The sequence below is a fragment of the Budorcas taxicolor genome, chromosome 5, assembly GCF_023091745.1.
Source record: "Budorcas taxicolor isolate Tak-1 chromosome 5, Takin1.1, whole genome shotgun sequence".
NCBI lineage: Eukaryota > Metazoa > Chordata > Mammalia > Artiodactyla > Bovidae > Budorcas > Budorcas taxicolor.
The window spans coordinates 150,499,606-150,525,537 of NC_068914.1; the positions used below are offsets into that span (position 1 = coordinate 150,499,606).

Genomic DNA, 25,932 nt, shown 5'->3' on the forward strand with positions numbered 1-25,932 from the left:
CTTAACATGTGGGATCCCAGTTACCTGCAGGTAGTGTCAAAACTGGGTTATTGTGTGGTGTTGGAAAACACACTGGACATGCCTTCACAAAAGCTCCCAGGGGTCATGCAGTCCAATCCCTGAGTGGACAAAGAAGAACCACGTCCGAGGGGGTGAAGGAGATGCGCTCTACCCTCCTGACCAGGTGAACCCCCCGAGGAAGGACTGGGGCCAGTAGCAACAGCCCTCAACTTGGCTTCCAGACCTGAAAGTGTCATTTCACAGAAGCGCAGAGGAGCTTTGGTACCATAGTCCTTTATGTCTCAGTGCAGAGGAGAATTCAGTAAGAGCAAAGTGGTAGAGAAGTGATTTACCAGAATAGGACATGTGTGAGGCTTTTAAGCAGGTGGGCAAGAAATGCCATATGCTGAGGACATACTGGGCTACAGTTTTATAATCAAAGGAAAAGTGGGGAGGGGGATAAGACCTTCTTTGTCTTTCTTGAGTAGAGGTCATTTTCTTCATTAGTTCCTTCTCCGGGTTGAGCAGGGGAGTGTTCTTGTCCCTGCATGGTTAATCTAGGTCCACAAACAATATTCTTTTTCACCTGTGCAGAGAGCGTGTCCTAGGGATCACTGACCTACTGAGCTCGCTGGCAGGATGTGGGGCTCACACCACCATTGTTTTATTGTCTGGAGGCAACTCTCATGCTTCTGTGGCATGGGTGTTGTGCTGAGCACACCTGCTTTCCCGAGTAGTCATTAACTTACAGGAGTCTCCCATCTTTCTACATAGAACCCCTTAGTGGGATTAACTGTTTAATCCCTTAGTCTGTCTCAACCCTGCTGAGGTGGGTTGGGGAGGTGCTGTCCATTCTAGAGGTAAAATAACAGGGTCTCACATTAAGGTCAGACAGGAGCAGGGTCTATGACCAGACTGAACTTCGGGGCTGCTCACCCTGCACACTGCGTGGTGGTCCATGGGACTGCGAAGAGTTGGACACAACTGACTGACTGAACAACGCTCCACATGGCAGTCACTTTCCTGACACCAGGTTGTGGTGAGGGAAAGTACAAGGCTGACTGCAGGACCGAGCAAGGAGCACAGCGGCTGTCTTTTGATTGGTTGGAGATGAGGTAACAGGGCAGCGTTTCAGGAATCTTAATCTTCAACCTTCTGGTTCCAGACAGTCTGGGTTTCACGTGCTTGTGCTCAGCTAGTAGCCACCATCCTCCCCGGGGTGAGGGTCTCAGTTCCCACAGAACTGCTCAAAGATGGGTGTCAGATTATTATGTATACGTCTTGAGGAGGCTCTAGGGCTGTTTTGTCAATGAATGATGGTCCTGACTTCTGTTTAACTGCTCTTCTTGTTTCTGTGTTCCTTTATCAATAATTGCCTGTGCCTTCCCTGTGGAACTCAGGAAGGGTATCAAAAGACCAAAGCCTTTTTCTACAAACAACAACTAGAACACGGAGAGGCTTTTTCACCTGGGAGGCCCCTGAAGGGTGCTGCTGGGTTCCAATCCCCCCCTTTCTTGGATACTTTTCAATCCTGAGGGCAACAGGTGCGGGATAAGAAAGGGAATAAAGTTTTAAATAAAGAGGTTAATGAAAAACTGGCTAGAGGAAGCTGGTTTTACCAGGCTCAGTTCCAGGACCGGAATACAGGCTTCCTTAGCTACGCACCTCGTCCTTAGGTGGTGCCAGGTCGGTTCAGTCGCATCTGTTTGCGACCCCCATAGGCTGTAGCCCACCAAGCTACATGGGATTTTCCAGGCACGAATACTGGAGTGGGTTGCCTATGCTCTCCTCCAGGGGATCTTCCCAACCCACGGATCGAACCAGTGTCTCTTAAGTCTTCTGCAATAGCAGGCGGGTTCTTTAACACTAGCGCCACCTGTTTGATAAACATGGTCAACTGAAGTCAACTGACTGCGCTCAGTATTTACGGCTGCCAGCTGGCAAAGAAACACGCCGCCACGGATGGCGGAGGAGGGCGCAGCGAAGGAAGGGTACAGAGTCCAGATCACGATCCCTCCGCTGGGGTTCCCGCCCCAGCTGAACAGGCCAGGCACGCGCAGAGACACCAAACGCGAACTCCATCCTCAGGAGCGCCAAGGAGCGCGCATGCGCAGTGACCCCAGAGCGCAGCGGCGGGACGCTCTACTTGGCTACGGAGACAGAACCCCGGACTAGCCGGCCGCGCAAGCGCAGTGGCGCAACACGGGGACCCGCCCCACCGAGCCCCGGGGTGCGCATGCGCAGTCCTGCGGGGGGCGTGCAGCGCGGTGTACTGCCCTGGAAGACGCTGACACCGGCGAGGAGCCGGAGTTTCAGGTTCAGCGGCGTCTGCCTGGACTGCTCTCCGGTCTGGCCTCGGCGGAACAGCCCTGCCGCCGAGGAAGGTGAGCGCGGTGCCGAGGACGTGGAGCGAGATGAGAAAGGGCAGACTGGTGGATATGCCGGGGAGCGGGATTGCCCGGTGGCGGGAAAGCGTCCCGGGGCGGTGCCGCCGTGTGATCGACAGGCCAGGCACCAATGGGAGGGCGGGAGAGGCCGCGGGGCGGGACCTGGCCGCGATGGGTGGCTGCGGGGCGGTTCCGCCGGCGGTGCTGAGTGCGCTTTGCACGTGGTAGTACCTGCTGGTCCCTGCAGGGCCACCGAATGCGCCGTTCCCCGTCCCCTGCAAGGGACAGAGTCCCTTGGACTCCAAGGAAATCCAACCGGTCTATACTAAAGGAAATCAGTTCTGAATATTCATTGGAAGGACTAATGCTGAAGCTGAAACTCCAATACTTTGGACTGATGTGAAGAACTGACTCATTGGAAAAGACCCGGATGCTGGGAAAGATTGAAGACAGGAGAAGGGGACGACAGAGGATGAGATGGTTGGATGTCATCGCCAACTCGATGGACATGAGTTTGAGTAAACTCTGGGAGCTGGCGTTGGGCAGGAAAGCCTGGCGTGCTGCAGTCCATGGGTTCGCAAAGAGTCTGACAGCTGAGTGATTGAATTGACTGCCCCCTGCAGCTGCGGAAATGGACTCAGAGATGTGGACTTAAGTGGGGATACAGGCGGGATCCCAAATTGGGCAGTCTGACCCCCAAGAGCCATCCTGCCACTCGGCGAATCCCGGTGGAGCAGTGGCCAGCCAGGAGGACTGGGACGGATGGAATTGACCAGACTGTGGGAGGCAGTGCCGTGAAAAGTGTAGCTAAATCGTCACACAGTGTGACAGCTCCGAGGGCGGAGCTGGGTGGGATACAGAAGCAAGATGAGGACGTGGAGTTGGGGCCAGCTGGCAGCTCTCAGCCCTGCCACCCCAGATTCACAGCAGGTGAGCTAGAGCCTGGTTGTCTCCCAGGTGTGTGGAGTTAAAGCGCTTTAGGAGGGAAACAGTAGGATGGTACCTGGAACACAGGCGTCTCACCTGTTCAGGCTGCCATAGGCTGGGAGGCCTGAACAGAGCACTTCTCTCTCCCAGGGCTAGAGGCTGGGAAGTCCAAGGCCACCAGTCCTATAGGGGTCAGGAACCCACTATTAGGACTCCACTTAATCCTAATTATCTTCTTCATTTAATGTTAAAATGTTAGTCATTCAGTAGTGTCCGACTCTTTGCAAATACATGAACTGTAAGTCTGCCAGGCTCCTCCATCCATGGGATTTCCCAGGCAAGAATACTGGAATGGGTTGCCATTTCCTTCTCCACATTTAATGTTAATTACTTGCTAAAAGCTCTTTCTCCAGATACAGCCTAACAATGAGGGTTAGGGCTTTTAACACATGAATTTGGGGTAGGGGGAACACCATCAGTCTGGAGCAAGTTTGTACCCGGGTAAATAAGCGATGATCGAAGACTGAAGAAAATGAGCACTTTCAGGAATTGTGTGTACCCTGCTGCTGGGAAAGACTGAGGGCCAGAGGAGAAGGGGACGACAGAGGATGAGACGGTTGGATGGCATCACCAATTCAATGGACGTGAATTTGAGTAAACTCCGGGAGTTGGTGATGGACAGGGAGGCCTTGCATGCTGCAGTTCATGGGGTCGCAAAGAGTTGGACATGACTGAGCAACTGAACAGTGTACCTGAGATGCCTTCATGTGTCTTAACCCATGAGTGAACATAAGATTACCGTTCCTCGCGTCTTCACACTGGTGGGGAATTCTAGGGACAACTTGTGTGTGTGTGTGTGTGTGTGTGTGCTCATGTCCAGGCATCCAGCCTGAAGAGATTGGGAAAAGTTGTACCAAACATCTTTAAACAGCACTTAGTGAATCCTTTATTCTTGGATTTAGCTAAACCCTTTTTTCACTTATGGTTTAGCTTGTGCTGCTCCTGGAATAATGAGATCCCTAATTACCACCCACAGAGAAGTGAAATAATGATTACTTTTGTTCTTTATTGTTTCGTGTTGTCATTCTAAAGTTTGGTAACCAAGTCTTTTCATCCTACTTACCCTGGTGGGAGGAAGATTAGAAATCTACAGCTCAGGAGCTCAGAGGCTGCTGCTGCTGTTTAGTCGCTTCGTTGTGTCCGACTCTTTTGTGACCCCACAGACTGTAGCCTGCCAGGCTGCTCTGTCCAGGCAAGAATACCAGAGTGGGTAGCTATTTCCTTCTCCGGGGGATCTTCCCGACTCAGGGATCAAGCCCAGGTCTCCTGCTTGGCAAGCGGATTCTTTAACCCCTGAGCCACCTATTCCCTCAGGTAAATATATGTTAAAATCTTGGATTCAAGCCCTTGCTGAGTGATTGTGAGCAAATCACTTAACTTTTCTGAGCCCCGGTTTCTTCAACTGTGAAATAGAACTAATAAAAATCCTGACTGCATAGGGTTGTGAGGTTATATGAAAACAGTTTGAAACCATCAAAGAACTGGCCCTTGGACTAGATACTGAAGTCATAGATCTCCTCTCCCCATCCCTCTGAAGAACAGAAACCCCCTCCCACACCCCTTACCTCAGACTGGCTATTCATTTATCACCTGTTTATTGATTGCCTGCTAAGTGCCAGAGCACCTGTTCTGAATGCTAGGGGCAGGGAAGAGAGAGGCAGAGAAGGTTCCTCCTCTTACGCGAGGACAGTAAATAAGTTCAGATAGTGCTGAGAGCTATGAACAACAAAAATACAGTGTTTCAAATAATGAGATAAAAGAATGACAAAGCAGAGCAGTGTGTATGTTGGGAGGGGAGGTGTTTGACCACTGCTGCTGCTGCTGCTGCTAAGTCGCTTCAGTCATGTCCGACTCTGTGCGACCCCATAGACGGTAGCCCACCAGGCTCCCCCGTCCTTGGGATTCTCCAGGCAAGAACACTGGAGTGGGTTGCCATTTCCTTCTCCAATGCATGAAAGTGAGAAGTGAAAGTGAAGTCGCTCAGTTGTGTCCGACTCTTAGCGACCCCATGGACTGCAGCCCACCAGGTTCCTCCGTCCATGGGATTTTCCAGGCAAGAGTACTGGAGTGGGGAGGGTGGCAAATAGAGTGAGAGGCCTCTGAGGAGCTGAGGCCTAAATGTCCAGGACTCCAGTCCCCAAGCAGAGAGGGGCGGCAGGCACAAGGCCCAGGCTGATTAGATCATGGCTCAGCCAGTGGTCTCTAGGCTGTCGAGCGATCTGTCTTTAAAGACAGGAGATTTGCAGGGTAGGGGTAAAGATGCAGATGTGGAGAACAGACAAGTGGACACAGGGTGAGTGGGGAGGAAGGGAGAGTGGGACGAATTGGGAGATTAGGATTAGCATATATGCACTACCACGTGTGAAATAGATAGTGGGAAGCTGCTGTGCAGCACAGGGAGCTCAGCTTGGTGCTCTGTGATGACCTAGAGGGGTGGAATGGAGGAGGGCTGGGAGGGATATCCAAGAGAGAAGAGATATGTGTCCATATATATATGTATCCATGTAGCTCATTCCCGTCATTACAAGTTAAGTGTTTGTCACTCAGTCATGTCCAACTCTTTGCAACCCCATGGACTGTATTTGCCAGGCTCCTCTGTCCGTGGAATTTTCCAGGCAAGAATACTAGAGTGGGTTACCGTTCCCTTCTCCAGGAGATCTTCCCGACCCAGGGATTGAACCCAGGTCTCCCTCATTGCAGGTGAATTCTTTGCCGTCTGAGCCACCAGTTAAAAGCCAATTAAAAAATAAAAAATAAAAGGGTTGGGGTAGGGGGGGTGGTCAGATTTCTCTCCTGGGATTTAGAACTAGGAAACAGAAGACTTTGCTTGACAGTGGGACCTGAAGCTGGAAGGTTAAGGACCTGCAGAGGCAGTGTGCAGGCCAGTTTCAGGGTAAAGCTGAAGCTGGGATTGAGCAGAGGAGGCTGGGCAGGCCCCACGTGGCATGTGTTGGGGCAGAAGAACTGGGAATCTTAAGGCATATACTGCTGGTAGACTTCCTGGAACCATCTTAAAACCTGAATCACTCTGGAGCTCTAGTCTGCAAGAAGTACTACCTTGTCCATGGCTTCTGCTCTTGGATTTCCCAGACTGGCTGTATTCTTAATCTCCAAGTGTGTATCTTTTCGGTAAATCTCCCTTTTATTGATGCTAGTTCTCTTTTGCCGACACATGAGTTGGACTAGAACAGCCATGTGAACCTGGGCTTGGATCCCTGGGTTTCCTTTCTGAGCTGAGTCTTTGAACAGTTATTTAATTTCTGTAAGTGTCAGGATCCAACAACTATATCCTTACAGTGTTGTGCAGATTAAACAAGAGGACAAAAATGGAAGGGCCTGTGGAGTGTTTAACACAGGGCAGGTATTTGGGGTTTGTTAGGGCCTGTCTCCTTTCCCTCCATGTTTTAGTGGGTTTTTGATTACAGGCCTACCTCTGCTGTTGAACTGTCCTGGTTTTGTCATCCTTATTTTTATCATTCCACCTCAGTCCTCGTTTTAATTACCCCTAAATTCTTAACTGGAAGGACACCGTGCAACTCCCTCTCCTCATAAGTGAATCAGCATGGTCACTGGTCTTCCTGAGGCCACTTGTGTAGCGGAGGTGTACATGGGATTTAGATTTATTCATATTTATACTGAGGTGAGCTGGTCCTGTTTACCTAGCTCAGAGCAGTGACTTCCAAAGAGAGAGAGCAGGGGCCAGGATGGAAGATGGTGATTAAAGGAAGAAAGGGTGTGAAAAGCTGTTTCAGAGAAGCCAGGGTCAGAAAAAGAGGAAAAGATAGTTCCTAACACGGAAGGCAATGGCACCGCACTCCAGTACTCTTGCCTGGAAAATCCCATGGACAGAGGAGCCTGGTAGGTTGCGGTCTATGGGGTCGCGAAGAGTCGGACACGACTGAGCTACTTCCCTTTCACTTTTCACTTTCATGCATTGGAGAAGGAAATGGCAACCTACTCCAGTGTTCTTGCCTGGAGAATCCCAAGGACGGGGGAGCCTGGTGGGCTTGCGTCTATGGGGTCACACAGAGTCGGACACGACTGAAGTGACTTAGCAGCGGCAGCAACACGGAACGGGGGGCGTGGCGGGGAGGCGTGGCGGGGAGGCGTGGCGGGGAGGCGTGGCGGGGAGGCGTGGCGGGGAGGCGTGGCGGGGAGGCGTGGCGGGGAGGCGTGGCGGGGAGGCGTGGCGGGGAGGCGTGGCGGGGAGGCGTGGCGGGGAGGCGTGGCGGGGAGGCGTGGCGGGGAGGCGTGGCGGGGAGGCGTGGCGGGGAGGCGTGGCGGGGAGGCGTGGCGGGGAGGCGTGGCGGGGAGGCGTGGCGGGGAGGCGTGGCGGGGAGGCGTGGCGGGGAGGCGTGGCGGGGAGGCGTGGCGGGGAGGCGTGGCGGGGAGGCGTGGCGGGGAGGCGTGGCGGGGAGGCGTGGCGGGGAGGCGTGGCGGGGAGGCGTGGCGGGGAGGCGTGGCGGGGAGGCGTGGCGGGGAGGCGTGGCGGGGAGGCGTGGCGGGGAGGCGTGGGAGACAAAGCGTAATGGTTGCAGAAATAATAATAGGCTGGCTATCCAGGGGAAATCTCCAGGCCCTTACAAAGGTGTGCAGGCAAGTGGAGCGGCCGGGGTTTCTGTTAGGGCTGCCTGGGTCAAATTCCCCTGTGTCCAGTTTTGATGAGTGTCTGGATGAACTGCGACTCTGGCCAGGCCTTATGGATAGGCCCGCAGTTGGAGAGAGCATGATCTTTGCTTGCCAAAAATGGTCCCCTCTGGGGAGAAAGTGGGTGACTAGTACTGAGGCTGCTCTTAGGAACTGTTCTCGATCTCAGGCCAGTACTTGCCCATCAGAGAGCTGCCGGCTTTCTTTCCCTCCAGGATTATGGCCGATGAGACCCAGGAGGCTGGTGGCGTCCACTTCCCGTTTCCCTTCTCACCATATGCCATCCAGAAAGACTTCATGGCAGCGCTGTACCAGGTGCTGGAGGCTGGCAAGATTGGGATATTTGAGAGTCCAACGGGCACTGTAAGTATGACCAGTGGGGGCCTGAGAAGGTCTGGGGAGACGCTGATGACAAGTCAGAGGCCACCAGCACGCTCATCTGCCTGCACAGGGAGTCATGGTGTGAAGCTTAGAAAGGTCGTTGTTTCTATTTATCATTCTGAGTAAGTCATTCCTGTCTATTAAACAGTTAAACACAGCCCCGGGGTTACAGAAAAATTAGGCTAGAGGCAAATGAGAATTTGAATGGCCGTGGAAACCACAACTTGGAGCACTGAAACCTTCCATCTTACTCTGGGCACACAACTGAGAAACATAGAAATTACTCTAGCTTACTCACAGATCAAACATGGGTTTATTCTCCACAAACTGGGCCACCAAGGGCCAGAGTAACCCCGTCTGGAGCCCCTCCGTTTTCCTTCCTTGCCTGGAAGGAGGGGGTTTATTAGAGGTTGACCACTGAGGACTGTTGGGGTCCGGCTCCTGTCTTGCACTTTCTTGTTGCAGCAAGTGCTGTGTGACAGTGGGCTGCCCGTGTGGGCATTGCTGTGACCTCCTGGAGGACCTTTCGGGCCTCGACTCTGTGTCCCTGCCATCTGGGGAGCTTGGCCCAGTTGGCCTGGGGTGGTAATGTGTGTGTTGACTGAATGAACAGAGGAAAGTGACTCATGTCTTCTCATCCGCTGATGGGAGTGTGTCATCTTTTCCTGGGGAGACACAGACGGGGCTCCTCTCCTGGTTCTGTTTTGTTCCTTCACTCGCAGTGAGTGGGAGGGACTCCCTCCTGCCGATTCACACGGTTTGGGTCACGAAGATGCTGTGCGGGATGAGGATGTTGTGTGGGACGAGGATGCTGTGCAGGTTGAGGAGTTGTTAAAGCAGAGTCTTTCTGCCAGTCTCCAGCCCTCCATTTACAGCCAGTGCCTGTGGGGAATTCCCTGGCGCCTCCACTGCAGGGTTATGGGTTTGATTCCTGGTTGGGGAACTAAGATCCCAGGTGCCATGCAGCGTGGCCAAAAATAAATAAATAATGCAGCGCCTGGGACTTCTTCCCTCCCAACCCACCGAAAGACTGACCGGGATCAGAAGCGACTTCCTGTAAATAGATCTGAGGATGTTCAAGTCCTCATCTGACCATCTGTCTCACCTGATGTCAGGAAGCATCTTTTCCTCTCTCTCTTTTTTTCTTTCTTTCTTTCTTTTTTCTTTCTTTATTTTTTAATAATTTTTTTGTATTTATTTTTGGCTCTGCTGGGTCTTCACTTGCTGCTTCGGCTTTTTTCTGGTGGTGAGTGGGGGCTGCTCTCTAGTTGCACTGTGCAGGCTTCTCACTGCAGTGGCTTCTTTTGTAGCAGAGCTGGGCTCTAGGGCAGGTGGGCTGCAGTAGTTGCAGCTCCCAGACTCTAGCACACAGGCTCAGCAGCTGTGGTGCATGGGCTTGGTTGCTCTGGGGCATGTGGGATCTTCCCAGATTGGGGATGGAACCTGTGTCTCCTGCATTGGCGGGCGCATTCTTTACCACTGAGCCATCAGGGAAGCTCTATTTATTTATTTTTGGCCATGCCATGCAGCATGTGGATCTTAGCTCCCCGACCAAGGAGCAAACCTGCACCCCCTGTTTGGAAGCACGGAGTCTCAACCCCTGGACCACCAGGGAGGTCCCTTGTCCTCCTCTCTTTAAAATCACATGAAACATTGAATCAAAGAACAGTGTGTGTAGTTTAAAAAGTCACATTTACCAAACTTGGTTCCTTGGGCCGGTGCTTTTAACTCTCATCTATTTTTTAAATGCCGTTGGTTTGCATATGTTGAATCACAAGCCGATGCTGCTGGTTTTCGCTTTACTGGCGGTGGTCACTGGGGCCTCTTCGCCATAGGTAAGATGGAGCTTTCTGACCTCCTCTTTCCCCTCCTTCTGCCCACCCTCCTGCTTCAGTCACATATTTTCGGTCTCTTTTTTTTCCTCTCTTGAATAACTTTTAAGCCCGTAGTTGTCTTTTAAAGGTGTGTGTCACTTTCCGTGTTCTTACACCTGTTCTTCTCTTCACCATCCAGTGGTGTCTCAACATTACAACTCCTCATGCAGTCATCCTCTTTGCCTGCCCGCCCGGGCTGCTGTGAGAAAACACCACAGACAGTGTGAATGTGGGAATTTATGGTCTCACAGTCTGGAGACTAGATGTCCAGAATCAAGGTGTCGGCAAGGTCCCTCCTGAGGGCCTGGGGGGAGGATCTGTCCACGCCCCTCTCCTGGGCATGTGGACAGCAAGCTTCTTCCCGTCTCTTCACGTTGTCTGCCTTCGTTGCTTCTGTGTCCACGTTTCCCCTTTTTATTATGCAAGAGTACTGTTTTATACACAGGCTTCCCTGGTAGCTCAGCTGGTAAAGAACCTGACTGTCAATACAGGAGATGCAAGAGACATGGGTTCGATCCCTGGGTCGGGAAGATGCCCTGGAGAAGGGAATGGAAACCCACTCCAGTGGCTTGCCTGGGAAATTCATGGACAGAGAAACCTGCCGGGCTACAGTCCATGGGGTTGCACAGAGTCGGACACGACCGGGAACATACACACAGACGCTGCTCCTCTGGATCAGGGCCCACCCCCTCTTAACTCAGGATGCCTGTTTTCAAGCAGGGCCGCGTTCTGAGACACTAGGGTCAGGGGGACACAATTCAACGCACGTCAAGGACCTCCAGGGAAAAGTCTGATGTTTAAAGCAACAGATGTATTCTCCAGAACAATTGGTTTGCTTCAAAATTTCATAGCATTGGGACTCCCGGGGCCAATCACCTTCTGTCTGCACAGATACGTTGACTGCATCTCTGCCTCAGCAGGTCCTATTCAGGATTTCATGACGTGCCCCTTTTTGGGGGGCGGGGCTTAATTCATTTTCTGGGCTATTTATTCAGTTTCTGCCATTCTTCTCATTGTGGTGACTTGAGGTACTTACAGGTAGCTTGATAAGCCTCTTATTCTTTGAAGAACAGTGAAGACATATAATTAAAGAATTTCACTTTTATATTTCCTTTTTTGTTAGCTGTGCTTTAGGAAAAGGCCAGTTCCCTTCCCTTTTCTTCCTTTCAGAAGCGGGTCTTGGAGCACCCTCTGATACTTAACATCAGATGCTTTATTACAACAGTAAAGGTCATTCGGGAAGCTGGGTCTCTTGGCTTCTATGTCTGAGAGGATTTTTCTTCCCGTAGGGAAAATCCCTAAGTCTCATCTGCGGGGCCCTCTCCTGGCTCCGCGACTTTGAACAGAAGAAACGCCAAGAGGAGGAGCGTCTGCTGGAGGCTGGAGCCCCCAGCTCGAGCGATGGGGTGGCCCCAGCCCTGGGTCCCCCATCCTCCTGCCGGGGGAGCCCAGGCACCCCAGAGGCCACCGGAGAGCCCGACTGGATCACTCAGTTTGTGCAGAAAAAGGAAGAAAGGGACTTGGTGGACCGACTGAAGGTGAGATTGGGTTATGGGAGGTGGGCGATCCGGGAAACGGGGTGTCTGGGTGACGTCAGGTGAATCCCGAGGCTGGACAGCCCGTGTCCTTGCTGTGGGTCCTCTGGTCACCTCCAGAGGGTGGTGCTGCACCCTCACTGTCTGTGTTAGCTGATGTCACCAGGCTTCCTCTAGGTTGGTGTTCACGAGTACGTGCTAGGTCGATTCAGTCGTGTCTGACTCTGTGCGACCCCATGGACTGTAGCCCACTGGCTCCTCTGTCCATGGAGTTCTCAAGACAAGAATACTGGAGTGGGTTGCCATTTCCTTTTCCAGGGGATCTTCCCAACCCAGGGATCACACCCGGGTCTCTTGCATTGGCAGGCGGGTTCTTTAGCAGCAGTTCCCTTTCACTGCTGGGAGAGGAACCGCACTGTTGCCAGTGGCAGCACGGACCTGGCCTCCCTGGCATTGGACCCCTTAAGTGCCATGCTGGATGCAGAGTGTGTCCTTTCTACAGTGAGCCCGGGGCTCAGGGTCTGCTGGCCATGCTGTAGCGACTGGAGGCCAGCAGGGCAGGCTGCCCAGAGGCGAAAAGCCCTGGACTGAGGCACCCCGGCTCCAGAAGGGGCCTGCTCCGGGGCTTCCTGCAGGAGTCTCCCTTCTGGCTTCCCCCTTCCAGGAGGAGCAGGTCCGGAGGAAGAAGCGAGAAGAGCGTCTGCAGCAGATCCGTCACAACGCGAAGCTCCGGTTCGCGGCCAAGCGCATGGTGAGTGTGGTCCCTGGGACCATGTCCAGGCGGTGTCCACCCGTGCGGCTGGTCAGGGTGAGCAGCCGGGCCCTCGGCCGCTTCCCTAGGAGTGGGGCAGCCTGAGCTGGGCTGGTACAGGGGCATTGGCACCAGTCACTTGAGGCCCGTGTCAGTGGCGGGCACCCTGCCCTTGGCCATGGCTGCCTGATGCTGCCTCGTTGCGTGTGGGGCACCAGCACCAAGGTTTCTCTCTCTTTGCCCCACAGAGACAGGAAGATGAGGAAACAGAGCGTCTGCTCCGGCTCAGCAGTGAGATGCTGGCCGCAGGCACAGAGCCTGAGCAGGCGGCCTCTGGGGAGGAAGAGCTGGTCCTCGCAGAGTATGAGAGCGACGAGGAGAAAGGAGTGCCCAGTGGGTAAGAGCATCACCTCCACCCACTGCCCTGCCTGGGTCTGCGCAGGTTTCCAGGGAGCAGCTCCTTCCTCCACCGCGAGAGGTGGCCCCCCTCTTCTGCAGTGAGGCCCCTCTTCATGGCACAGAGGATGCCCACAGCGGCAAGCCCTTTCTCTGCCAGCTCGGGCAGCTCCCTTCTCTCGGCGGAGTTTGCATCTCGGCTCTGCATTCAGGGCACCACGGTCCAGCAGGGTGCCAGGCCTGGGCCAGGGCCACCAGCTGGGGATTTGAGCCCCGCTGGTCTGGCTCTAAGTCTCAGGCTCTAGCACCAAGTCGAGCTGTGTAAGGCTTGTGAGGCAAGCCCTTGAGTTGTGGTCAGGCTGAGGTTTTCTTAACCTAAGGCTTCTGTTGGTCCACGCTCATAGGTGTCTAATTTGTGCACTGTTATTTCCTGAGTGAACTAGAAATGCTGATTTTGATTTGCATTTCTGTGTTGATTAGCGATGTTGAATCCCTTTTCATGTTCGGCTCTGCTCAATCGCTCAGTAGCGTCCGACTCTTTGTAACCCCATGGACGGCAGCGTGTCAGGCTTCCCTGTCCTTCACCAACTCCCAGAGCTCACTCCAACTCAGCTCCATTGAGTCGGTGATGCCATCCCACCATCTCATCCTCTGTCATCCCCTTTTCCTCCTGCGTTCAATCTTCCCCAGCATCAGGGTCTTTTCAGATGAGTCAGCTCTTTGCATCACGTGGCCAAAGTAATGGAACTTCAGCATCAGTCCTTCCAGTGAGTATTCAGGACTGATTTCCTTTAGGATGGACTGGTTTGATCTCCTTGCAGTCCAAGGGACTCTTAAGAGTCTCCTCCAACACCACAGTTCAAAAGCATCAATTCTTTGGCGCTCAGCTCTCTTTATAGTCCAACTCTCACACCCATACATGACTACTGGAAAAACCATGGCTTTGACCAGATGGAGCTTTGTCAGTAAAGTAATGTCTCTGCTTTTTAATATGCTGTCTAGGTTGGTCATTGCTTTTCTTCCAAGGAGCAAGCATTTTTTAATTTCATGGCTGCAGTCACCATCTGCAGTGATTTTGGAGCCCAAGAAAATAAAGTCTATCACTGATTTTGTTGTTTCCCCATCTATTTGCTATGAAGTGATGGGACCAGACATGTGGACCACAGTCTTGTCTAACTCAGTGAAACTATGAGCCATGCCGTGTAGGGCTACCCAAGACGGATGGGTTATGGTGGAGACTTCTGACAAAACATGGTCCACTGGAGAAGGGAATGGCAAATCACTCAGTATTCTTGCCTTGAGAACCCCATGAACAGTATGAAAAAACAAAAAGATACGACGCTGAAACACGCTGAAAGGCAACAACACAAGAGACGACTCTACACGTGGACGTCAGCAGATGGCCAACAGTGAAACCAGATTGGTTACATTCTTTGCAGCTGAAGGTGGAGAAGCTCTATACAGTCAGCAAAAACAATACCAGGAGCTGACTGTGGCTCAGATCATGAACTCCTTATTGCAAAATTCAGACTAAAATTGAAGAAAGTAGGGAAGACCACTAGACCATTAAGGTATGACCTCAGTCAAATCCCTTATGATTATACATATCCCTTATGATTATATAGAAGTGACGAATAGATTCAAGGGATTAGATCTGATAGAGTGCCTGAAGAACTGTGGACGGAAGTTCACAGCATTATACAGAAGGCCGTGATCAAAACCATTCCCAAGAAAAAGAAATGCAAAAAGGCAAAATGGTTGTCTGAGGAGGCCTTACAAATAGCTGAGGAAAGAAGAGAAGTGAAAGGCAAAGGAGAAAAGGAAAGATATAACCATCTGATGCAGAGTTCCAAAGAATATCAAGGAGAGATAAGAAAGCCTTCCTCAGTGATCAGTGCAAAGAAATAGAGGAAGCCAACAGAATGGGGAAGACTAGAGATCTCTTCAAGAAAATCAGATACACCAAGGGAACATTTCATGCAAAGATGGGCTCAATAAAGGACAGAAATGGTATGCATCTAACAGAAGAAGATATTAAGAAGAGATGGCAAGAATACACAGAACAACTATACAAAAAAGATCTTAATGACCCAGATAACCACGGTGGTGTGATCACTCACCTAGAGCCAGACATCCTGGAATGGGAAAGGCAAGTGGGCCTTAAGAAGCATCACTATGAAGAAAGCTAGTGGAAGTGCTGGAATTCCAGTTGAGCTATTTCAAATCCTAAACGATGATGCTGTGAAAGTGCTGCACTCAATATGCCAGCAAATTTGGAAAACTCAGCAGTGGCCACAGGACTGGAAAAAGTCAGTTTTCATTCCGATCCCAAAGAAAGGCAATGCCAAAGAATGTTCACACTACTGCACAATTGCACTCATCTCACACAGTAGCAAAGTAATGCTCAAAATTCTCCAAGCCAGGCTTCAACAGTACATGGACAGAGAATCTTCCAGTTTAAGCTGGATTTAGAAAAGGCCTCTGCCAATATCCTCTGGATCATCAGAAAAGCAAGAGAGTTCCAGAAAAACATCTGCTTCAGGGACTCCACTAAAGCCTTTGACTGTGTGGATCACAACAAACTGTGGAAAATTCTTCAAGAGATGGGAATACCAGACCACCTTCCCTGTCTTCTGAGAAATCTGTATGCAGGTCAAGAAGCAACAGTTAGAACCGGACATGGAACAATGGACTGGTTCCAAATTGGGAAAGGGTATGTCAAGGCTGTATATTGTCACCCTGCTTATTTAACTTCTATGCAGAGTACATCATACAACATGCCGGGCTGGATGAAGCACAGGCTGGAATCCAGATTGCCGGGAGAAATGTCAATAACCTCAGATATGCAGATGACACCACCCTTATGGCAGAAAGCGAAGAAGAACTAAAGAGCCTTTTGATGGAAGTGAAAGAGGAGAGTGAAAAAGCTGGCTTAAAGCTCAACGTTCAGAAAACAAAGATCATGGCATCCGGTCCCATCCGTTCAGTCAGTTGCTCTGTCGTGTCACTCTTTGCGACCCCATGGACTTCAGCACACCGGGCCTCCGGGTCCATCACCAACTCCCAGAGCTCACTCACACTCATGTCGATCAAGTCGGTGATGCCATCCAACCATCTCATCCTCTGTCGTCCCCTTCTCCTCCTGCCTTCAACGTTTCGCAGCATCACAGTCTTTTCCAGTGAGTCAATTCTTCACATCAGGTGGCCAAAGTATTGGAACTTCAGCTTCAGCATCAGTCCTTCCAACAAATATTCAGCATCAGTCCTTTCCTTTAGGATTGACTGGTTTGATCTCCTTGCAGTCCAAGGGACTCTCAAGAGTCTTCTCTAACACCACAGTTCAAAAGCATCAATTCTTTGGCGCTCAGCTTTCTTTACAGTCCAACTCTCACATCCACACGACTACTGGAAAAACCATAGCTTTGACTAGACAGACCTTTGTCAGCAAAAGTCTCTGCTTTTTAAAATGCTGTCTAGATTGGTCAAAGCTTTTCTTCCAAGGAGTAAGCGTCTTTTAATTTCATGACTGCAGTCACCATCTGCAGTGATTTTGGAGCACAAAAAAATACAGTTTCTCACTGTTTGCATTGTCTCCCCATCTATTTGCCGTGAAGTGATGGGACCAGATGCCATGATCTTAGTTTTCTAAACGTTGAGCTTTAAGCCAACTTTTTCACTCTCCTCTTTCACTTTCATCAAGAGGCTCTTTAGTTCTTCTTCGCTTTCTGCCATAAGGGTGGTGTCATCTGCATATCTGAGGTTATTGACATTTCTCCCGGCAATCTGGATTCCAGCCTGTGCTTCATCCAGCCCGGCATGTTGTATGATGTACTCTGCATAGAAGTTAAATAAGCAGGGTGACAATATACAGCCTTGACATACCCTTTCCCAATTTGGAACCAGTCCATTGTTCCATGTCCGGTTCTAACTGTTGCTTCTTGACCTGCATACAGATTTCTCAGGAGACAGGGAAGGTGGTCTGGTATTCCCATCTCTTGAAGAATTTTCCACAGTTTGTTGTGATCCACACAGTCAAAGGCTTTAGTGGAGTCCCTGAAGCAGATGTTTTTCTGGAACTCTCTTGCTTTTCTGATGATCCAGAGGATATTGGCAGAGGCCTTTTCTAAATCCAGCTTAAACTGGAAGATTCTCTGTCCATGTACTGTTGAAGCCTGGCTTGGAGAATTTTGAGCATTACTTTGCTACTGTGTGAGATGAGTGCAATTGTGCAGTAGTGTGAACATTCTTTGGCATTGCCTTTCTTTGGGATCGGAATGAAAACTGACTTTTTCCAGTCCTGTGGCCACTGCTGAGTTTTCCAAATTTGCTGGCATATTGAGTGCAGCACTTTCACAGCATCATCGTTTAGGATTTGAAATAGCTCAACTGGAATTCCAGCACTTCCACTAGCTTTCTTCATAGTGATGCTTCTTAAGGCCCACTTGCCTTTCCCATCCAGGATGTCTGGCTCTAGGTGAGTGATCATACCACCGTGGTTATCTGGGTCATTAAGATCTTTTTTGTATAGTTGTTCTGTGTATTCTTGCCACCTCTTCTTAATATCTTCTTCTGTTAGATGCATACCATTTCTGTCCTTTATTGAGCCCATCTTTGCATGAAATGTTCCCTTGGTGTATCTGATTTTCTTGAAGAGATCTCTAGTCTTCCCCATTCTGTTGGCTTCCTCTATTTCTTTGCACTGATCACTGAGGAAGGCTTTCTTATCTCTCCTTGATATTCTTTGGAACTCTGCATCAGATGGTTATATCTTTCCTTTTCTCCTTTGCCTTTCACTTCTCTTCTTTCCTCAGCTATTTGTAAGGCCTCCTCAGACAACCATTTTGCCTTTTTGCATTTCTTTTTCTTGGGAATGGTTTTGATCACGGCCTTCTGTATAATGCTGTGAACTTCCGTCCACAGTTCTTCAGGCACTCTATCAGATCTAATCCCTTGAGTCTATTTATCACTTCTACTGTATAATGATAAGGGATTTGACCTTTTCATGTACCTGTTGGTTATTTGTATGTTACTTTGGAATAATGTTCATTCAGTTCTCCTGCCCATTTTAAAATTGGATTATATGGGGTTTTTGTTTGTTTGTTTGGTTTTTTGCTATTGAGTTGTAGGAGTTCCTAATATATTTTAGAAATTAACCTCTTATCAGATGGATGGTTTTCAAATATTTTCTCCCATTCCATAGGTTGGCTTTTCATTTTGTTGATTTTTTTTTTCTTTTGTCTGGAAACGTTTTAGTTTGAAGTACTCCCTCTTGTTTATCTTCGCTTTGTTGCTTATACTTCTCGTATATTTTAAAAAGTCGTTGTCAACACCAACGTTAAGGAGCTTGTTCCCTGTGTTTTCTTCTAGGAGTTTTGTGGTTTCAAGGGTTACATCTCAAGTCTTTAATCAAGTTTGAGTTAATTTGTGAGTGGTATGTGAAGGTGTCTAATTTCATTCTTGTTCTTGTGAATATCCCATTTGTTGAAGAGAGTGTCTTGTCTCCATTGGGTATTCTTGGCCTCCTTTTCAGATTAGTTGTATACACAGGGGTTGATTTCTGGGCTCTCAGTTCTGTTCTACTGGTCTGTGCATCTGCTTTTATGCCAGTTGTTGATTTTCAATCACTAAGTTGTGTCCGAGTCTTTGCAACCTCATAGACTATAGCACTTGAGGCTCCCCTGTCCTCTATCTCCCGGAGTTTGCTCAGATTCATGTCTGATTGAGTCAGTGATGCTATCTAACCAACTCATCCTCTGCCACCTTCTCCTTTACTGAATTTCTTTATTAGTTCTGACAGTTTTGGGGTCGCATCTTCACGGTTTTCTGCATATAAAACCATGTCATCTGCAAACAGTTCACTTCTTCCTTTCCAAATTGGATGCCTTTTATTTCTTATTCTTGCCTGATTGCTCTGGCTAGGACTTCCAATACTGTGCTGAGCAGGAGTGGTGAGAGTGGGCCTCCTTGTTCCTGATCTTAGAGGAAAAGCCTTTACCACTGACTGTGATGTGACCTGCGGGCTTGTCGCCAATGGCCCTCATTGTGTTAAGGTAGGCTCCTTCTCTTCAGTTTCTTGAGAATTTCTATCATGAGAGGACATTGATTACTTTTTTTGGAGCTATTAGCTCTTTTTTTTTTTAACAGAAATTTTATTGGTTTACTTTGGGCTGAGCCGGGTCTTTGCTGTGCGGGCTTTCCTCTAGTTGTGGTGATCGGGCTTCTCATTGCCGCGGCTTCTCTTATTGCGGAGCACGGGCTCTAGGGCGTGCGGGCTTCCGGAGTCGCAGCTCCTGGGCTCTAGACACAGGCTTCGCCATCGTGCACGGGCTTGGTTGCTCCACGGCATGTGGGGTCTTCCCAGATCAGGAGTCAAACCCGTGTCTCCTGCATTGGCAGGTGGATTCTTTACCACTGAGCCACCAGGGAAGCCCCAGGTGTTGACTTTTGTCAAATGCTTCTCTTACACCTACTGAGATGATCATACAATCTTTTTTATCTTTCATTCCACTAAGTGATTTATGACATTTATTGATTTACTTATGTTGACACATCCTTGCATCTGAGGGATAAATCCTACTTGATCATGAAGCATGATGCATTAACATGCTGGTTTGCTGGTGTTTTTGTTGAGGATTTCTGTGTCTGTATTCAGTGGGGATCTTGGCCAGCAATTCTCTTTTCCTCTGTGTCATTATCGACTTTGGTATCAGAGTGACACTGGCCTCATGAAATGAGTTTGGGACTGATCCCTCCTCTCTGGTTTTTTTGGAAGCGTTTGAGAATGATTGGCATTATTTCTTTATTTGGTAGAATTGACCAGTGAAGCCACCTGGCCCTGGGGTTTTTCTGTGTTGGTGCTCAAAGGCCTGCCCTGAGCCACAGGTTTCAGCACCTGGCCAAGACACTTGTGACCCCACCCAGGGCTAAGGTGCCAGGCTGCTCTCCACACCCCATCCTGCTCTGGGGAGACAGGAGCAGCTAGTGCCCCGTGGCCCTTCCTCCCCATCCCTGGATTGCTGGCCTGCTCTCCTGCTCCTTGCCTGGGGGCCCCTGGGGAACATGGTAAAGAACTCGAGTGCAGTTTGTCAGTATTCAACCAGAAAGTGCACCTCAGGGTCCAGCCAGGCCCCTGATCTGCAGCTTAGCTTCTGTGGCTTCGATGCCCTGCCTCCTGAGATACCAGCCTCTGAGGACACGCCCCCTGGTTCTGACCCACAGGATGTGCTTCGCCTCCTCCCACATCCAGCCTCTCATGGGGGTCATGCCAACTTTGTCCTGGGTGACCTGTGGTTTAAATCCCAGAGTTGCCCGAACAGCCCTCCACGGACCAGGAGGCTGGCCCTGTTGATAACCCCTCTCTGAGAGCCTCAGGCAATGCACCCTAATACCTTTAAAAAAAATTGAATTTCTGGGTGGATAAAAACAAAAACTGAAGTCTGAGAAGACTTTCTCCGTGCGTGTTTTTTTCTCTCAGAGTGGACATGGATGAAGATGACCTGGACGAAGAACACGTAACGAAGGTGAGACAGAGGGTCCTGGGTCCCTGGTGAGCCACCCAGGTCTGCGGATGAGGCTGGAGCTTCGTCTCCATGTCTCCAACCCCCAAGTTTCCGGGTGCTCGCCGGGCAGGGCCCCCGGGAGATGCCTGCGCCTCAGGGTGTCGAAGGGCAGCCTCTGGGCCAAGGGCTCAGGTCTCCATGGGGGTGGGGGGCGGCGAGTGCTCTGCCCCCGGTTTCCAGGGGGTGGTGGGTGGTGGCAGGCCCCTGTCCTTGGTCTGAGTGTGCATTTGCCTGGGGGCTGGGAGGCCTGTGTGGTTCTGACGCTGCTCCGGCTTCCTGCGCTGAAGACTTTTGGTTTTCTTTATTGACATTAGATATCGCCCCCTCTCCTTTTCCTCTCCTGCTTCTCAGAGGGGCACACAGAACTGAGCTCAGCCTCCTCCTGCTTTATCCCCACCTAGCTCCCAGCCCCTGCGCCCTGGGAGGTGTGTGTGGACCCTCACCCCCACCCCCACACCTCTGACTCTCAGAGTCCTTCTGGTGTCTGAGTTGCCACTGAGGGGACACTCCCTCTTCTGACATGACCGAGCCCCGCAGCGCACCCGGAGCAAAAGCCGGGTGTGACCCAGGGGCGGGGGGCGCCTGGGGTCTGCTGGGGGTAGGGGGATGGGGGTGGTCACCTTTTTTAGGTCTGAGTCCTGGCCGCCCTCCCTGTTCCCTTGGCCTCTTGGGCCCCGGCCCTCCTCCCTGTGCGGAGTGTTTGGAGTGACGGTCTCCCCCGATACCCCCTCCCCGGGCAGATTTACTACTGCAGCCGGACGCACTCCCAGCTGGCCCAGTTCGTGCATGAGGTACAGAAGAGCCCCTTTGGCCAGGACACCCGGCTGGTCTCCCTGGGCTCTCGGCAGGTGAGAGCCTGGTGCCATCCCACTGGTTTCCATCCCAGAAGGCAGAGACCACCGTGGGGCCGAGGCAGGCCACTGGGCAGGACGGGCCGTGCTGGTCCCTGGAAGGAAGCGGGAGGGCAGGCAGGCCTCGGGGCTCCCTCCGTGTTGCTCAGGCAGCCCCGTTTTTCTTGCCTTCTCCTCGGTCTTACAGAACCTGTGTGTCAATGGGGACGTGCGGAAGCTGGGTTCGGTGCAGCTGATCAATGACCGCTGTGTGGAGATGCAGAGAAGCAAGCATGGTAGCTGCCAACACTCCAGGCCTCTGGGACCCTCCTGCAGCCCAGGGCGGTGCTGGGAGTGGAGTGGGGAGTGGCTCCAGGGATGCGGGAAGTGGTGGGAGCGAGGGCAAGGCAGACCCAACTTCCTTCCTAAAGAGCCTCACGTGGGGAAGAGGGGCCTGTCTGCCTTTTAGTCCAGATCTAGCCCAAAACCCTGGCTGAGAGATGGTTTTGTAGGCCTTTTCTAGAAAGACAATAAGATGCTGGGATGTTTCAGTGAGATCATAAGCAGCAGTCCTGAAAGGTCCATAGGCTCCGCCCCGTGGGAACAGGTCTGGATGGTACAGAACCATTCCTGGCCCCAGGACAGCTGTGGCTTTCTGCCTTTGCCCCTGTGCCCCTCAGAGAGGAAGAGCATCACTGAGGAAGAGGAGCCCACGAGGAGGAGGCGGAGGCAGGAGCCAAGGGCTACCTGCCCCTTCTATAGCCACGAGCGGCTGCAGCTCCTCCGGGACGAGGTCCTGGCAGGGGTGAAGGATGTCGAGCAGTTGGTGGCCCTGGGCAAGGAAGCTCGGGCCTGTCCCTACTACGGGGGCCGGTTCGCCATTCCTGCAGCCCAGGTGAAGACCGGGGGTCGCATGGTGGTGGTTTTATGTGAGATAGTGTGTTGAGCCCATTTTGCAGATAAGGAAACTGAGGCTGAGAGGTTGACTTTCCTAGAGTCACATGGCTCCAGGACCAGAACCCAGGGCTGCCTTGGGGGCACAGAAGGGGCTCCGCAGCCGAGGTCCCAGCCCCCTCCCCCAGGTCCCTCCCCACTTCCAGGGGCACAGAAAGGCCTCTGCAGCTGGGGTCCCAGCCCCCTCCCCACGACTGCCAGTGGTCCACTGGGCTCCAGTTGTATCTGTTTCCTGTTTGGTCCACAGGCTTTCTAGGCAGGGTCTCATGCTCAGGTCACAGCGTGCTGCTCTAGCTTTCTTCTGTGTCTCTGTATGTGTTCTGGGCGGGAAGTGGAACCATGCACACTGGGGCTGCAAGGTGGCTGGGCCAACCCTCCTGGGGGAGGAAGGGGGTCCTGCCCCCTCAGGCCCTCTCTTCTCCTCCAGCTGGTGGTGCTCCCCTATCAGATGCTGCTGCACGCACCCACTCGCCAGGCAGCGGGGATACGGCTGCAGGGCCAGGTGGTGGTCATCGACGAGGCCCACAACCTCATTGATACCATCACCAACATCCACAGCATGGAGGTCAGAGGTTCCCAGGTGGGTGGGCCTCTGTCTTCCCGGACCAGGGCCTGCCTGGTGTGGGGGGCAGGGCGTGTGCTGAGCTGAGACTGGGACCCCCAGCAGGATTTAGGACTGGGCCCAGCCCAGCGGTGGGCACTCTGCGTGGTCCTCCCTGCCCTGTCACCCGAGGCCTCCAGGTCAGAGTGGCAGGGTGTGAGAAGCGGGTCCTCGCGTGGCTGGATGTTACTGTTGACACTGCCGTGAGGGATGCTGGAGACGGTTGACAGCCGCTGTTTGTTAATTGCCTGTTACGTGCCTTGCACCTCGTTGGCGGGGCCCCCTGACTGCATCGGGCTGGTCCTGTTAACTCTGAGAGTGGAGTCTGAGGGAGGTTGAGCGCTGTCCCTGAGGGCTTCCATGGAGGCTCAGACAGTAAAGAATCTTGTCTGCAACATGGGAGACCTGGGTTTGATCCCTGGGTTAGAAACATACCCTGGAGAAGGGAATACGTAGGTACCTACTCTTGTATTCTTGCCTGGAGAATCCCTATGGACAGAGGAGCCTGGTGGGCTACAACTTATGGGGGTTGCAGAGAGTTGGACATGACTGAGCGACTTTGAGGGCAGTGGATTTGACCACTGGCTCTTGATCCTTAAGCCCACATGACGCTCCCCTCGACAGACCTGGGCCAGGGTGTGAGGGTTGCCTTGAACCGTCTCTCTCTGCAGACAGCGTGTCCTTCCTGTCCCAGGAAACACTAGCAGAGATGTTCTTTACGTGCGAGCATTGCCATCTGGCCTTTTCCCTGACCCTCACTGGACGCCACAGCAGCAGTCTGCCTCCCCCCGTCTCTTGGCCCCACCAGCCAAAGGGCCTTGAAAACCCACACGTTGGTCTGCCCCAGCTCCCCCTGCATTTCGACTGCCCTGAGTGTCCTAAGTTGGCACAGTCAGGCATCCAGGGGTCACTGGCACTGCCCAGGGTGGCTTGCCCAGGTCTGCTCTGCCCTCTCACCCACACTGTCTCCTCCCCCAGCTCTGCCAGGCCCACAGCCAGCTGCTCCAGTACACAGAACGATACAGGTGAGACGCTGCCTCCTAGGGGGTTGGGAAGGCCCCGCTCAGCCCTGGTGCCCCAAAGCCTACCTGTGAGAGGAGGCATCGTGGGGTGTCTCTGGCCTGGGCTCAGAGCAGTGGGCCAGCATGCCCTTCACCTCCTGGTTCGTTGGGCTTGCACCCCACTAGGCCGTGGAGGCCTTGGGGCCCTGGCCAGCCTGTCTTCTGGGAGAGCTGGCTGCAGCTCATGCCCCAGTTGGGAAGGTGGCAGACAGGAAGGTCCCAGCTCGGGACCAGGAGGGGAGTTGGGATCCCTCCCACTGATATGCCCGGGCTTCCCCCCTTCCAGGAAGCGCTTGAAGGCCAAGAACCTGATGTACATCAAGCAGCTCCTGTATCTGCTGGAAAAGTTCGTGGCTGTGCTGGGCGGTGAGGAGCCTCCCCACCCGCCCCGAGTCTGCTGGAGCCCGGTCCCCGGATGCCAGTCAGCACCTCCAGGGTTCCGGTCACAGGCATCGTCGCAGCCATTGATTTAGAAGTCCTCATCTGTCCCCGCTTAGATGTTTTTTAGAACCTGGTTGTGTATGCTCCTGTCCTGAGTCCTTTTTACTTGGCCAGGCCCTCTCCTTGGGTGGCAGCACCCATCACATGTTGTGCTATAAACGTGTGTATGACCCTGTTGGTGCTGGGACTCAGGGCTCGGTGCTCCCACGAGGAGGGTGGCATAGGCGTGCTCAACCTCAGGGCAGTAACTGAAGCCCGGGGCAGGGGCATGGCCGGCCGCTGGTTCATGAGCCCAGCGAGAGGGACTGGAGTCCCTGGCTCCTGGCCCCATGCTCCGTTGTTTTCCTCTGTGTGGCAGCATCCCTTTGCTGAGTCCCTTTGCCCGTAGAAGCTGAAGTGCGGAGGGCAGGGGTTTCCAGGGGATCTCAGCTCGGCGCTCTATTGGTCTCTGCCCTGCAACCTGGGGGTCTCCTGCTCACGCCTGTAGGAATGGGGGTGGGGGTCCCTGTGCTTGCCTTGCAAAGGGTGACATTGCCAGGCTCGGGCTGTACATGCAACATGTGGGTCAGACCTCCGTGCCCCCGGGACATCCTGCCCCCCTCCAACGGGTCCTTTGGGTGCTATAAATGGCAGAAGACCCCTTCAGACAGCAACATTCTCGCTTGATAACTACAGAGCAGAGGGAGAGGACGGGGGCTGGGCCCACTGTCCTGACCTGTTTGATTCTCTCTTTTTTTTTTTAGGGAACATTAAGCAAAATCCCAACACACAGAACCTCTCGCAGGCAGGTAAGAACGGGCGGCAGCTATTGGTGAGCTTCCCTCCGGGATGCAGGCCCTGGTCCCCGGGGGGGACGTCTGGCCCGCATGTTTGTTGTCAGGGACAGAGCTGAAGACCATCAACGACTTCCTCTTCCAGAGCGAGATCGATAACATCAACCTGTTCAAGGTAGGTCATCACCTTTGGGGATAGGCACCCCCATGCTCCTTTATTGTTCCCTACCCGTGGGCAGGACTCTGCATGAAGACCGTGGAAGGAATCAAAAGTGAGTTCCTTCTGTCCTTGAGCAGCTCAGAGGCCTGAGGGTCTATGGGATAACTTAACCCTTGCACACAGCTCATGTCAGAGGAGAGGGGTCATCAGCTTACTGTGATGACAGCTGCGCTTTTCTCTGTGTGATAAACCGGTGCTTCTAGCTTCCCCCTTTCTCCTCTCTGCAGTAATGGGGGCAGGGGCAGAGGAGAGGCCCCGGGCGGGAGGCTGACGTGGCCACTGGAGGCTTCTGGCACCGGGGGTGGTGGGCCCACTCCCAGGCATGTGGAAGGTCTCTCTCCAGCTGTATCCATTTTCATGGCGCCTCTAGCCGGGTGTGTTTTTTGCAGGTGCGGCGTTACTGTGAGAAGAGCAAGATCAGCAGAAAGGTACCCGACCCTCTGCTCAGCCCGAGGCTGCCCCACGTGCCCCTCTCTCCTGCCTTGCAGAAGCGCCGGGGCACCTGCCCCCATGTTCACTGGGGGCAGCTCATGGG

The 25,932-nt window shown here is 52.5% G+C and overlaps 1 protein-coding gene across 1 annotated transcript in view; it reads left to right on the forward strand.

Moving 5' to 3' along the window:
• Positions 1–2,302: 2,302 nt before the first annotated feature.
• Positions 2,303–25,932, forward strand: part of DDX11 (DEAD/H-box helicase 11) — a 32,869-nt gene continuing 9,239 nt past the window's right edge. The window contains exons 1-15 of the mRNA XM_052639765.1: positions 2,303–2,384; positions 8,237–8,384; positions 11,566–11,814; positions 12,476–12,562; positions 12,811–12,959; positions 20,433–20,478; positions 21,258–21,365; positions 21,556–21,643; positions 22,028–22,242; positions 22,729–22,881; positions 23,881–23,927; positions 24,250–24,329; positions 25,148–25,192; positions 25,285–25,352; positions 25,787–25,825. Of these exons, the coding sequence (XP_052495725.1) occupies positions 8,241–8,384; positions 11,566–11,814; positions 12,476–12,562; positions 12,811–12,959; positions 20,433–20,478; positions 21,258–21,365; positions 21,556–21,643; positions 22,028–22,242; positions 22,729–22,881; positions 23,881–23,927; positions 24,250–24,329; positions 25,148–25,192; positions 25,285–25,352; positions 25,787–25,825 (1,518 nt within the window). The 5' untranslated portion in view covers positions 2,303–2,384; positions 8,237–8,240. The remainder of the gene's footprint in view (positions 2,385–8,236; positions 8,385–11,565; positions 11,815–12,475; positions 12,563–12,810; positions 12,960–20,432; positions 20,479–21,257; positions 21,366–21,555; positions 21,644–22,027; positions 22,243–22,728; positions 22,882–23,880; positions 23,928–24,249; positions 24,330–25,147; positions 25,193–25,284; positions 25,353–25,786; positions 25,826–25,932) is intronic.